The sequence below is a fragment of the Pteronotus mesoamericanus genome, unplaced genomic scaffold (genome assembly GCF_021234165.1).
Source record: "Pteronotus mesoamericanus isolate MK-2021 breed Mesoamerican mustached bat unplaced genomic scaffold, CSHL_Meso_final contig_82, whole genome shotgun sequence".
Classification (NCBI taxonomy): Eukaryota; Metazoa; Chordata; class Mammalia; order Chiroptera; family Mormoopidae; genus Pteronotus; species Pteronotus mesoamericanus.
In genome coordinates this window covers 2,180,801-2,194,898 of record NW_026555265.1, presented here as the reverse complement: position 1 = coordinate 2,194,898, position 14,098 = coordinate 2,180,801, and the positions used below count along the sequence as shown (strand labels likewise).

Genomic DNA, 14,098 nt, shown 5'->3' with positions numbered 1-14,098 from the left:
ATGTCTTGTGCTCTATTACATTTCACATTTTTACTTTTCTCTAGATATTTGAACTGTTTTGTGACATATTAAGAGACTGAGGGGGTCATGGGGTTACATGGAGTAGCAGAGACATATTACTCTCTGCTTCCCCTGGTGTTTTTTTTTAACTGCTTTGTTGAATATCGGGGTGAAGAAAAGGGAAGCAACAAAGATGAGGCCAGTGCAGACAATAATAGACATCTGAATAACAAAGAGGAGAAAGTTGGTGAAGGGTAGAGACAAGAGCTTTGTTTTGCTGTGCTTGAAAAATTTATGAGCAATCCAGCTGGAGATGTAACCAAAGAGCTATTTAACAAAAGAAAGCCGATTAGAGACACAGATCTGAAATTCATCAAGGTATAGGTGGTGGGATGGCATAGGAAGAGATGGTATTATCTATTGGAAGTTTGCAAAAAAAAAAGGGGGGCAGAGTGTGAGGACTGAACAATGGAAATACCAGAAGGGGAGGCATAGAGAGAAGAGGAAGGAGCCAAAAAAAAAAAAAAGAGGGATCAGAAACAGGGGAAGGGAAGTGCTTCAGAAGTCAAGGAAGAAAAGTGTCATGAGAGTTGAAAAGTAGCTAACAGAGCAAATGCCACAGGATAGTTCAGAGGAATACCTTAGGCTGGACATTCACCAGGGACAGGGACCCAGCCTCTTCTGTCAACTCTGAAAGAATAGCCAGGAAACAAGCCCCACCCTGGTGTTTAAAGTCCCCAACCCCTCCCTCTCTTGCCCTCCTTCCTTCCCCTCCTCCTCTTTCTTTTCTCTCCCGCCCCCAACCTCTCCCTCTCTCCTTCACCCTTCCTTCCTCCTCCCTCCCTCTCTTTCCAGGCTTCTCCTGGGTTTTTATCTCCTTCCTGAGGCAGGACACTGCCCTTACATTCTCCCTTTTTTATGGCTTACAGAAAAAATTATATGCTCAGTTCTTCTGGTTGTGGTTCTTTAAAAACCAACAAATTTTTCACTGCAACCCCTGACTCTTCAAATGAAAGTTTCTATTTCCAGACTTTGGTTTGTGCTGTACTCTTTCAAAAGTCAAAGCTGCATCTAGCCTCACCTCAAAGAAGGTTGCTCCAGGTTCAATAGTGAGGAGTCACAAGACAAGGAGACTTCCTAGGGATGAAGAACACATGAGATAAAGCTTCAAACAGTATCTTCCTATATAGGTATAGATCACTGTTGAAGTTCTATTTATGGGCCCAGAGCCATTCTATCTCCATCTATGGTTGTGGGTCTATTAAATATTCAAATGGCCACTTTACTTCCAAGTATGTGCAAAGCATAGCACTTCTTCCAAATTCAAAGAAGGATGTGGAGACTGTCATCTTTTCTCTCCAGAGGCTCGGCTATGGGAAGGAGGAGGAGAGACTTTGAAATCAATAGGAATCAGAGAGGATAGAAGTTTGGTTTTAGGGTGAGAAGGCCTGACCATGTTTTGGAGGCAGAGACAAAGGAGAGATGAAAAATACAGGAAAGAAATAAGACTCCCCAAAGCCAGGTCCCCAAGAGTTTGGAAGTGAAGAGATCCAAAACCAAGAACTAGTTCTGAAGAGAAGGAAGTTCACAGAGGAAGCAGATGGAAAAAGGAATGGTTGAAACACTTCCCACCCAGTAGACTTCATGTATCTACTGGGAAAGAGAGAATTATAGGACCACATAACTGAAGAGTTTATGCCAAAATGCTTCAGGTGTGGTTATGTCAAGGAACCTAAATATCAGGATACAGTCTCTCCCTTACTTCACTTCTCACCTTCTAGCTCCACTTTTCTTTGTTTGTAACATTATTCTCAGCAGACACTCTATGAAGGTCTGGGCTTATAGGCAGTGGCTTAGAAACCCCAGCAGAAAAAGGCCTTCTCTCTCTCTCTCTCTCTAAAATACTTAGCAAAACTCCCAAGTCAGGTTTTCATTGGCCTGGCCAGGGTTACATTCCCATTTCTGAGCAATTGCTTGACCAGAAGATGAGAGGCAATAATTAGTCAGGACCGGGTCACATCCCTACCCCTAAAACCAAAACTAAAGTTATTCCAACTCAGGGTATATAGACTGGGAATAAAGGAAGGGTGGATCCCAGAAAAAATTGGCATGCTGCTCCTGAATGGGGCAATGGATACGGGGAGATCAAAAAGTATCAGATATTCCTAACAGAAAGACATGAGCTGGTAGCTCTGACAAATGGCAAGATGGAGCCAAGAGTGTGACGTGTCCCTCCCTCCCTTGGCTGCAGTGTGTGGGCTCCCCAAGTTCTCCCGGAGGCTGTTAGCCAAGATCATCAGTGGACGCCCGGTTGAGAAAGGCACCACTCCCTGGATTGCCATGCTGACGCACCCGAATGGGCAGCCCTTCTGTGGAGGCTCCCTTATAGGTAAGGAGAAGGTGGAAGGGGTGGGAGACCCAGGTTAGGGACCGAGGTGGAAGCAAAGGTACCCAACCCTCTTTCTATAGACAGATCAACACTTCTTCATAAAGAACCACTGCCTACACTAATAATAGGGCCCAGAAGCACAGTGTTGCAGAAAGAGCCCTCAGCTGGATCCAGGAGACATGTGTTCCTCCTATTCTAACTGCTTCCTTTAGTCAACAAACACCTACTGAGCCCTGGCCAGTCTCTAGCACATGGAAGGGCCAAAGAGTCAGCCCCTCAAACATGGGTAACAACACATGGCTCAAAGGCAGGGTGTACCAGGGCTGTGGGATCAAGAACCAGGAAATTCACCCTGAAGTTAGGGAAGGGAAATGTGCAAAGGCCTTGAGTGCTCTTCTTAGGAATTTAAATTATATCCTGAACACTAAGGCAGGCTTATAAGCATGTTCTGGAAAGTTCTCTCTAGGGGCAATATAGATGGCAAAGAAAGGTAGCTCAGATGCCCAGGAGTTCAGTGAGGTGGCTATTGCAGTAGTGGGGAAGGAAGTCCTTAGCTTCAGAATAAGGACAGGAGACAAGGGATGGAAATGAGGCAGATTGAAAAGCATTAGGAAAATGAATCATTAAGATTGTTTTTTAATCCTCCCTTGAGGTTATGTTTCTTGATTTTAGAAAGAAAAGGAGAGAGAAAGAGAAACATTGATTGGTTGAGCCACCTGGCCAGGGCAAAAGCATCAGAATTTGTAATGGATTAAACGTGGTGGGAGAAGGAGTAAGGACAGGAAAGGAATGGCTGACAAAGTTTCCTGCTGCAATTTTTGATCTAAGGTCCATCCCATCTCTAACATCATAGAAAAATTAATAGCACTCCAGAGCCCACAGCCAGTTTCTGGTTTGATCCCATTACAGAAGAAGGTCTGGATGGGTCCACATGTGCCTGGACAGCTCCTGATGCTGTGGGCCGCCCACCTTACTGACCCACCTCCCAGGGTGCAGTCAGATGAGGACAGCTCCCATCAGGGATCCATCCCCAAGGGGAGGCGCCGGACACCCTGGGAGAAGTGAAATGGCAACCAGGCGTTAGCCCTCCTCTGGGAGGAAGTGATCCTTACAGTCCCACACAAAGTGAGTGTTCCCACTTTATGGAGCCCCCCAAAGGGGCACAAAGAGTGAGTACAGCTGTCAGGGACAGCCCTGTGGGGAATGGGCAGGGGAGAGGGCCAAGGAATAGAAGGGAGGAGAGGGACACAGAGAGACAGAACTTAGAAGGACAGAGACAGAGAGGACAGAAAGAGACACAGAGAATAGGAGAGACCTGGAAAATAATAGAGAGGGACCTCGAGAGAGATAAAGGAGAAAATAAAAGTAAACAAATATGATGAAAGGAAGAGATACAGGTAGGGCACAAGATACCCAAGTGAGAGGAGAAATCAGGAAAGACAGAAGAGCAGGGAGGAACTAGAAGTGAAGAAAATGTCTGGAGAGAAGCAAAGAAATGGTGAGGAGGGGCAGACAAGGAGAATGGGGAGCAAGGCCACTTCACCAGCCATTGCCGATTTTGTTAGAATGTGAGTGAAAGAGATGGATTATGTGCCCACGGTTTTAACAATTCAATTAGTTTTCTTAAGTCTTGAGTTTTTATGTTCAATAATGGTCAATGCTAATTCATATCTACTGCATGTTTATTCTCTACTGTGTTTTGAAGATGTTAGAAATCTGCTTCTCTATCCTCGGCTGAGCTACAAGTTCTCCCATGCTCCCCCCTGCACAGCTCTCCTATCTAGAATCTCTATCCTCCTCCTGGTACTCAGTGTTATAGAGGGAGTGTGGGGTGGGAGAGAACAGAGGAAGCAGAGAGGCCGGAAAGGGGGTGAGGGATGGAGGAAGGAGGGAAAGCACCACCCTTTTTGGTGCCCACATTGAAACATGGGTAGAGGGAGCTTGGCTCAGGGACTTTAAGAGTATTTGCAGAGCTGGGAGGTAAAGTAAGATCTCTGGACTCCCCCCGGAACACCCTGGGTTTGTCAAAATGGCCCAGAGCCCTGCTGTGAAGCAGGCTGTCCTACCTGGCTACATCATCCCACTTTATCTACATGGAAAATTTGACCAAGAGTCCCTGGCTATGCACAGAGATCAAAAATGCCTCCAGGGAAAGAGTGTGGCCTACATGGAGCTCTATTCAGAACCCAGTAGCCAGAGCACACAGTGGGTCCTGAGAGAGCCAAGTGGGGCCTGGTTCCTGTTGCCAAAAAACACCTCTGCCTGGGACTCTGAACTCCAACCTGATACTCCCCACCCCCAAGCCCTGGTGCCTTTTTCCTGTTTGGTTCATCTTGGTTATGTTTCTAGCTTTAGTTAGTTATGGGTTTATCATCTGCTTCACCTAAAGGATGAACAAAAGTCTGACCTTGTATTAAGCAAAGGGGAGGAACCTGTCCACTGAGGGGAAAAGGTAGCCAAGATAGGAGAAATGCTCTAGGCCAATGGGCAAGCGACCCAGGGTCTGGCCCTGGCCTGCCACTAACCTTCTGGGTGACCCTAGACATCCCTGCTTTGCTCCAGGCCTCAGGACCCATACCTATAAAACAGGAGGTTAGGATCAGAGCAGTGATAGCAGTAAGATCATCTGGGGAACTTTTAAAATACACTTGTGCCTGGGCCATACTCCCATGACTTACCTGGTCCAGTTTTAGGCCCAGGCACTACTTTTGTTTTGTTTCTGTTTTTGTCTTTTTAATTCCCCAGGCAATTCTATGTGCATCCACAGCTGAGAAGCACCCTGCTAAAGCAGTGCTTTTCAAATTTTAATGTGCATAGGAATTACTTGAGGATCTTCTTAAAATTCCCAGATTTTCCTCCTGAATGCAGATTCTGATTCAGTAGATCTGAGGTGAGGGCCTGAGAGTCTGCATTTCTAAGAAGTTCCCAGATAAGGCTGCTGATGCTGGCCCAAGGACCACAAGGCCAGAGGGGTGGCAGGTGAGCACAAGGTTTTGTGTGAACCCACCTTGGGCTGTCTGGAGCACACCAACCCTACGGGTTTAAGGGAGGCCTGAAATCCTGTTTAAGATGTTCAGCCTTGGCTTTGGTTGGAAAAGGCGGATAAAATCACAGATTTAACTCTTCATCTTTAGATTAGTATATGAGTGCCTGGCTAGGGGCCTTGAAGTGCAATGGAGAAGGATACCCTAGAGTAGTCTGAAGGCCTTCAGCTCAAGACAGGTCAGAGCAGTGCAGGGCAGTGTGTGTGCACAATTCTGTTCTCAGGCTCCAACTGGATTCTGACTGCGGCTCACTGCCTCCACCATTCACTCGATCCAGAGGACCCAGTCTTCCACGACTTTTACAGGCTCGCCCCTTCTGACTTCAAAATCATTGCTGGTGAGTGAGGGACAAGCTGATTCCTAAGCCAGTTGTGGTTCTGGGAAAGTGGTATGTTCACTAACTCATTCATCAGGGCAGGACACCTGGGATGAAGAATCAGCTGAGACTGCAGTCCAGGGACCTGAGTCCAAGCTCAAGACAATGATTTCCAGGTGCAGGGACCATGAGCAAGTCATTGAAGTCTAGGCCTCAGTTTTCTAACAGGAAAATAAAGTGCCCAGTCTAGTTTCCAAAGATGCTTCAGCCTTCTGTGAATCCATTGTTTCAAGTGGATAGTGCACATACAATCTAAGCTTCCCTTCCCCAAGACCACCAGCTGATTCAATTCAGTCCCCTACTGACACTATGCTAGGATCTAAGGACACAGTATTCTAAAGATCTAGTTCCTGCCCACAAGGAGCTTACAGCCTAATAAAGAATAAAATATAAGCAGGGAGACCTCTAATATAAGAAGAAAAAAAAAGCAGTAAATTCTGTGGGAGAAAAACAGATAAAGTGTCATGGGATTCCATGGGGGATTGGGAGGGGGAAGACTTCTTACTGAAGAATCTAACTCAAGAATTGAAGAGGCTTCATGGAGCTGGCAACATATGATCCAGGCACTGAGGGGTGATTATATAATTTGAACATGTGGCGATGAACCCTGGAATGAGTATTTAAAGGCAGTGAGATCAGCTCATGAAGCAAGACAGAGATGGAAGTCCAAGAGATTACATGGGGAAGAGCAGGTAGGGCAGGATGGCTGAGAAAGGTGTGAAGGGAAGTATGAAAAGAGTTAAGGCTAGAAACATAGGCTGGATAGGATAGGGGGCTGACAGGGAGCAAGACAAGACCTTAGTTTCTGTACCTCCTTTATCTCTATGCCTCATGTGCCTTATTCTTGCCCAGGTAAACATTGGAGGTCCCGGAGAGATGAGACTGAACAACATCTCCAGGTTAAACACTTCGTCCTCCATCCCCTGTATGACCCCAAGACATTTGAGAATGATGTGGCTCTGGTGGAGCTGTCAAAGGGTCCGGTGCTGAATGACTTTGTGATGCCCATCTGTCTGCCAGACAGGCCCCCGGAGGAAGGTACCTCTTCCCACCCCTGATATCACCTCTGCAGAACAGCAGGTGCCTCCTCAGAGACTTCTTCTCTGGCGTTGGTGAGGCTCTGGTGCCAACCAAGCCAGCTGACAGTGTCCACATGATTCCTTAGCTGCCTCCTCTAAGACAGCTAAGTCAGATCTGGTTCCAAGACAGCACGTAGTAAACAGGCAAGCTTGATCAGTGCTGTAAGTACTATATCAGTCAGAGTCCAGATGGAGGAACAGACTAATTATTGTAACAGAGAGAATCTAACATAGGGTATTGGAGTACTGGAGAAGGGAAGGGGGATGTTGAGACACTAGAGACAGTACTTGCAGGAAGGAACCACCACTCCTGGGGCTGGGGGAACAAATGGAAGAGAATGGAGTTAGAGAACCAAGAAGCTTGGACAGGGACCCTGTGGAGTGAGAACTCAGGCTCCTGTGCTGATGGTGTTAGGAAGAAGAGCTGGAACCAACCACCACTGCTTGGGTAAGAATCCATTGGTAGGGTGATGCTGACAGTAATGGCAAGCTTTCCTGGAAGTGCCCCTTTTTTGCAGGATCCCCCCTGACAAAGCAGAAGTGCCATTTCAGAGTCTCATTCATTGCATCACAAAGCAGAGCATAGAAGGCTAAGTTTGGAGCTGAGGGACGATATCTTAATCACTAGTATAGACTCAAATCCTCATGCCACGATTTCCTAGTTGGTTGATCTTGAGGAAGCTGCTGAACCTCAGTTGCTGACCTCTACACTGAGGATAATGCCCCAGGGGGTGGTTGTGATATGTAAATGAAATACTATATGCAAATATATCCAATATAGAATGTAAGTCCAACCCAGGGCAGTTGGCTTCCCTTTTATTCTGATGGAAGTTTAGCGATGCCACATCACAGATAAATTCTTTTAGTGTAAAGAAGTTATTTAAAAAAATGGCTGAGTAGAATTTGAGAAGTATTTAGGTGGAGCAAGCCAACAGGAAAAACACAGCTATGGCTCTGAGTCATCAAATGCCATGTGCCTACCTTGTACAGTTGCTTTACATTCATTAATTTATTTACCATTTATAAAAGCCTTGTGAGGTGGTACTGTAGTCCCATTTCCAGATGAGAAAACTGAGGGTCAGCAAGATGAAGTGACTTTACCCAACATAGAACTTGTAAGAGCAGATCAGGGGCTAGAATCCAGGTTTTTCAACTTAAAGCTCAGTGCTATTTCCAGGACCCAAGTTTTTTTCTCTTTCCTCAAATAAAGAAATAAGTGTTCTCTCAGTGTTTAATCCACTTCCACCACACTCTGAGATTTGCCAACTTTGTGGACTTCTAGAATATTGGAGCTGGGAGCTGGAGAAGTCAGAGGATACCAAGTCTGGCCTCTTCATTTGAGGGGCAGGGAAACTGAGGCTCAGGTGGGAGGGGGCAGTGAGGGCTTGCTAAAGGCTGCATAATATATTGTGGACTAGGTTGGGCTTTTTTTTTTTCTCACAATTATTGACTGAGTGCCTATATATGCCAGTGCTGCTACAGACAAGGGAGATGACCGCCTTCATGGAGCCCAGGCTCTGTGCTAGCTGGGACAGGGAGAGAATAGACTACTAAGCAAACCAGCTGATGATTCATAGAAACAAATTCCTAGACATCTGTTGCAGGTAACTTCCAACCCAGCAGTCTTCCCCCTCACCACGCCGCCTTTTTCTGAGGGTGCAAATGCAGCCCTTCCTCCTCAGGCAGGGTGTGATGGGGCTGCCAGATGCAACCTTCTGAAAACCCCACAGACAGCCTCTGTGCTCCCACTGTGTCTTCTCTTCTCCAGGGTCCATGGTCATCGTCAGTGGTTGGGGGAGGCAGTTCTTGCAAAGGCTCCCAGAGACCCTGATGGAGGTGAAGTTCTACTTATGCCCTACAGGGAGTGACCTCTGCCCTGCATGGCACCTTCCTGCTCTGTGTTACCCCTCAGGGACTTGGAGGCTTGGGCAGGGGGGTGGTTGAGGAAGACACCAGAGGCTTACACTCACCTCAGAGTTCACTGGGACTTTGAATCTCAACGACCTTGATCTGTTTGTTCTGCATACCATGGGTCTCTAGTCTCTAAACATGAGACGGTTGACGGTTTCTGTAGCTTATTAAGGGCTCAGCCTGGAGACCTGAAAGAGTGGTCGTCTGTACATGATCATAGAGAAGATTAAACAAAAATGGATGGGGATGGGGATGGGGATAGAGATAGGGAGGAGCCAGCTATAGGGACTGTCAGAACAGCAGGGACTTCTCACCCAGGAGTGGGGACTAACAATGGCCTTGTATTTTAGATCGAAATCCCAATTGTTGATCACCTCACCTGCCAGAATGCCTATGCCCCACTGAAGAAGAAAGTGACCAGGGACATGATCTGTGCTGGAGAGAAGGAAGGTGAGTCAAGAGACTGGCACATAATAGGGCACCACCAGGCAGAAAGTGGTGCAGAGCCCAGCAATGAAAGGGCTGGAAAGAGTGGGAGACGGGGAGGAAGGCCATGAAAGGAAGGATTCTGCAAGAGAATCTGCGTCAGAGAGAAGAGTGCTAAGAAATTTCCATTATTCCCTTCTTAAAGTTCAACGTTTCACCTATGAAACAGGAGAGTTCTTAACCTGCGCTTTTAAAATCGCTGGGCTCTGAGAAGGCCTGACCTAGAACTTCTCAGAGCCCAGGTTTGAGTCAAATGATCTGCTTGCACCCCCTTGTGCCCAATTCTCTGAACTACAAGTCAATGGTGGGGAGAAGGAGGCTCCTTTTGATTTGGGGTTAGGAAAGGGGACAGGTTATTTTAACCTGCGTCTCTTTTTTGTATTTTCACCTAGGGGGCAAAGACTCCTGTTCGGGTGACTCTGGAGGCCCCATGGTGACCCTGGATAAAGAGAGAGGCCAGTGGTACTTGGTGGGCGTGGTGTCCTGGGGCGACGACTGTGGAAAGAAGGACCGCTATGGAGTATATTCCTACGTCTATGGCAACAAGGACTGGATCCAGAGAGTCACCAACATAAGGAATTGAATTCCATTTTTCACCACCTGTCCGTGGTCAGTCAGCAGCAGAAGATAATTATCTGATGCAAGATGCTCTCACCCTTCACCCACCTCATTCAGCCCCTCTATTACTGGCCAATAATGGGACCATCTCAGCCCCATTTTCTCTTTTTTTACAGAAACAGAGTAGCTGAGTGATCAGAACATAGAGCCAAATCCAATCTCTGTCACTCACTAGGTCTGCAATGCTGGGCAGATGACTTCGGCTTTTTGAAACTCAGTTTCTTTGTCCATATTCTGGAAATTGCATACCTTACCTACCTCATAAAAATTTGATGAGGATTGAATTAATTAATATATATGTAGCATTTAGCACAGTGCAGGCATAAACTAAGTGCCCTATAAATGTGACTTAGCAGAATGTCAATGTGTCTACCAGGCAGGCAAAGTTCTCTTACAAATCCTGGCTGGGTCTTAGGGATGATCAGTGTGTACCCTTCCCCTCAACCTTGACCATCTCTTTCATCTGCCCCCAAAAGTTCTGGGCTTCTGTGCTACCACACACCCTTCCCAACCCCATCCCTACCCCCCATAAAAAAAGAAAATGAGAAAAGGTGCTTAGTCCTACAGCATGTCCCACAGCAATGCACGAGCTACATGACAAATTGTGAGAGAGCCTTGCAAGAAGCAAGGCAGAGAGGGAGATTGGAAATGGTCATCTGGGACAGCAGACACCAGGCTCTAGAGCCAGCTCTGCCCCCAGCAATCTGTGTGACTATAAGCAGGTCCCTCCCCCTCATCCCAAAGGACCCTCCCAGCTCTGATGATCGAGGATCCAAAGAAGCCATTTTTCCTTGATGGAATGAGTTAAAGCCAAAGTAACCAAAAAGCAAAAATTACATTAAAGTTCAATAGAGTTTTGACGCAGAGAAAAAACTGCTCCTATAGCAACACCCACCCTCATTCACCACACCCTGGTTCCCAAAGACATGGCCCCAGGCAAAGTGCTAGTCAAGGAATCTTCCCTTATTCCTAAGCAGAGCATCTGCTTTAGGCCCCACCCTTCTTCCCTTTCTGAGCATCGGAGCTGCACCACGTCAGCCCTGATAGGCTAGACTCAGGCCCCGGTGCCCTCCCTCCCTGTGTCCACAGCTGACCCCAAGAAGCGATTCTTCTGATTCCTCACCCCTGTTCCTTACCCCGAACGCCCTAGCACCACACAGTGCTAAGTGTTTCCCATGCAGAATTCCCTCAGAGAGTCAGCTCCTTTCTCAGGAAGTTCCCAGAGAACTCATCCCTTCCAGACCTCTGAGATTTAAGCCCATCCAGGGATCAGAACCCCAAGTCCCCATCTAGTTCTATGAAAATTGGTCTTCACGGGAGACTTCAGTTCTTGACTTTCCCGGAGCTGCTAGAATCACTCAGGGTCTCTTGCTGAAAAAAGGGACAAGGAATGAGACTGAATGAGACTTATGGACACTAAGCCTAAGGCTGAATGCTCAGGGACAGCAGGTCACAGCGTGCTTCTGGTTCTATGAGCTAGTCATTCTACCTCTCTGTGCCCTGCAGTTTACTCTGGACAGGGAAGATGACAGTGGGACCCAACTCCATTAGACATTTTTCAAGCAAGTTTGAGTTCTTTTTCATAAACCAATAAAGACGTGCAATGCAAAGCTTTGGAGTTTTTCTAGGGCATTCCAAACCACCAAACCTCCCTGATTCACAGCACTACCTGGGAGTACCCATGGACCAGGCTGTGCTGACTGCTCTGGAGACTGCTGAGATGAGGGGAACATGACTCCCACCTTCCAGAAGCTCCAACAGAGGGAACCGATACATACACAAGTGCCTTGAACAAAATGAACCCCCCGTCCCACCTCTGCGATGTGTTGGAGCAGCACAGAGGCACTGGAGGAGGGAACATAGGGAGGGCATCCCAGACAATGTGGTGTTAGAGCCGAACCTTGAGGACGGTAGGCATTCCACAGGTAAGACAGGGAGGCCTTCCAGGTGAAAGGGGCACAGAGCAAATGAATGTTCCCTCAGGCTTTCCTCAGGCTACACTATCTTCTCTCACAAAAACAACATATCTAGTAGACCCATGTTCTGATTCTAGAATCAGAACCAGTATTTAAGGGGACTTTCTCCTTAATGTCAGACAACAATGAGACAGCCTCAGGATTTTCACACGAATACGCCCCCCCACCCCACCCTACTAATCAAAAGAAAAGCATTCCTATAAAACCTCTTGTAAGCTAAAATAGCATAAAGTGAAGAAACAATTACCTTAGGACACATCTTGCTAACCAATGCACAAAATAAATCAAGATAAAGCACAGATGCTCACAGACACAGCTCAAAGCTATGGCGCCTTGGCGCTGAGCTGCTGGGCCTAATTCCTGGGGAAAGGCTCGGCCAGGCCACTCTCACCGCTCAGGGTGTTTCCGTGAGAGCTCGCTACAAAACAAATGCTGAACCCTAATTTTGCTTGTCACCTTTTTTTCTTAAAACTGAATATCCTCTTCAGATTTCTTTTGGTCAGTGAAACAGGTACTAATGTAGGTCTTTTGTAAAAATAAAGTGCAGTAAATCAAACTTTCAAAAAGCAGGGGACAGCTCTCTGTACTAACCTCTGGCTGGACACAGTTTATCCCATCTATTCTCCCACCTGCAACTCCATCCTTATTCTGAAGAAATGTCTAAATGTGCTGTGTAAAGATACATCAGCCCCTGCACTTCTGCTAAGGTCCAAGAAACCTAAATCTCTCACAGTCAGAGAAGCAGAGGGTTGGCATGTCTGTTCAGACCATCTTGTCTAACTTTATGACCTCTTTCTTGAATATTTCTGGGGATGGGAAACTCACTACCTCCAAATGCAGCCCATTCCAACTTCAACATGAGCTGCCTCTTAGAAAGGTCTCTTCTATGCAACCAAAGTCCCCCTCCCTAGAATATACTTTTTATATCTAAAGCGATGATTTCATACCATGAAGGTTGTTATTGTCAATAATGATCACACCAATTTCATTAGCAAAAAAAGCTGTTATTCTTGTGGGTGACTACACATTTGTTCCAATAAACATCTGCATTGAGTCAAAGCATCCTGTTTGGCTTAGGTTTTGCATGCACTGATGATTCTGGTGAGTTATGTTTTCACTTATCAGCATTTCTCTGTATCTGATTAGGATCATTGCACCATGAAAAGAGAGAGGGGCTATGATGAGAAGGTCATACTATCAATACAATAGCATGTCTTAAGTTTTGCTGGTCAGTTCTGATTAAATACCTTGTCCCTCTATTCTTGTAAGTGATTAAAATATCAGGATGCCAATTTTTCAACATCCAAATTATATTTCTTGATTGTCATCCATACATAATAGAAAAAAAATTTTGGATCATGTGTTCAATTGTTTGGTTCAGAAAATATGGCACCATGTCTATGAGTGGCCTGTTATGGATTAGAGTACTTTGTGCCATGAGTTAGTATTTCCTGGTGACGTGAGTCTAAAAATCAACCCTAACCCTAACCCAAGAAGTCCTTCAAGAAAAGCTAGGCAAGAAGCAGGGACAGGAAAGCTATACCCCTCAGGTGGCAGGGAGGATAGCCAGTCTGGATCTAGAATGGGTCTTGAAATGAAGACACTTAGGTTCTAATGCAGCATATGCTGAATCCTTTATTCACTTAATTTCTCCATCTGTAAACTGGCAGAAACATCTTTGCCTAACCCCTCCTGAAGGTTGTTGTACCAGAAAAATTAGCAAACGGGGAAGAACTGTGGCAACTAAATTTATCTCACATAGAAAAAATTCTATGGGAAATAATCACAAGCATTTTTGAGCATTTACTGTATAATTGAGATTACATTAAGCTCTTACATGATTCTATAATTTAATTGTCACAATGGCTTGTGATGAAAATACTTTAGTATCCCCATTTTACAGGTGAGCAAACTGAAGCACAGCAAGGTTAAAAATGTGGCTCAGCCTAAAAAGATAACACCCCGTAGCAACAAGGACACATAGTATTCAACTTTTGGTTTCTAATACTATTCTCCAATAAAAGGAACCCCTTGATAAAATGGCTGAGTCTAGGACTAAGGCAGGAAATATACCCTGTCCTATTATGGGTATACTTCTGGTACAAGATGAGCCTAAAGCATCTTGTTTTAGAAAGTAAGGAAGTTACAAAATGATGAAAGAATGCCAAAGGGACACAGGAGCCTACTGGAGAAGCTCCAATGGCCAAAGCTGTAATAAT

General features: G+C 45.9%; 1 protein-coding gene across 1 annotated transcript in view; it reads left to right on the top strand.

Moving 5' to 3' along the window:
• Positions 1–12,894, top strand: part of MASP1 (MBL associated serine protease 1) — a 61,519-nt gene extending 48,625 nt beyond the window's left edge. Inside the window, exons 10-15 of the mRNA XM_054585097.1 lie at positions 2,252–2,389; positions 5,657–5,770; positions 6,662–6,847; positions 8,657–8,724; positions 9,150–9,249; positions 9,678–12,894. Of these exons, the coding sequence (XP_054441072.1) occupies positions 2,252–2,389; positions 5,657–5,770; positions 6,662–6,847; positions 8,657–8,724; positions 9,150–9,249; positions 9,678–9,868 (797 nt within the window). The 3' untranslated portion in view covers positions 9,869–12,894. The remainder of the gene's footprint in view (positions 1–2,251; positions 2,390–5,656; positions 5,771–6,661; positions 6,848–8,656; positions 8,725–9,149; positions 9,250–9,677) is intronic.
• The last annotated feature ends 1,204 nt before the right edge of the window (positions 12,895–14,098 follow it).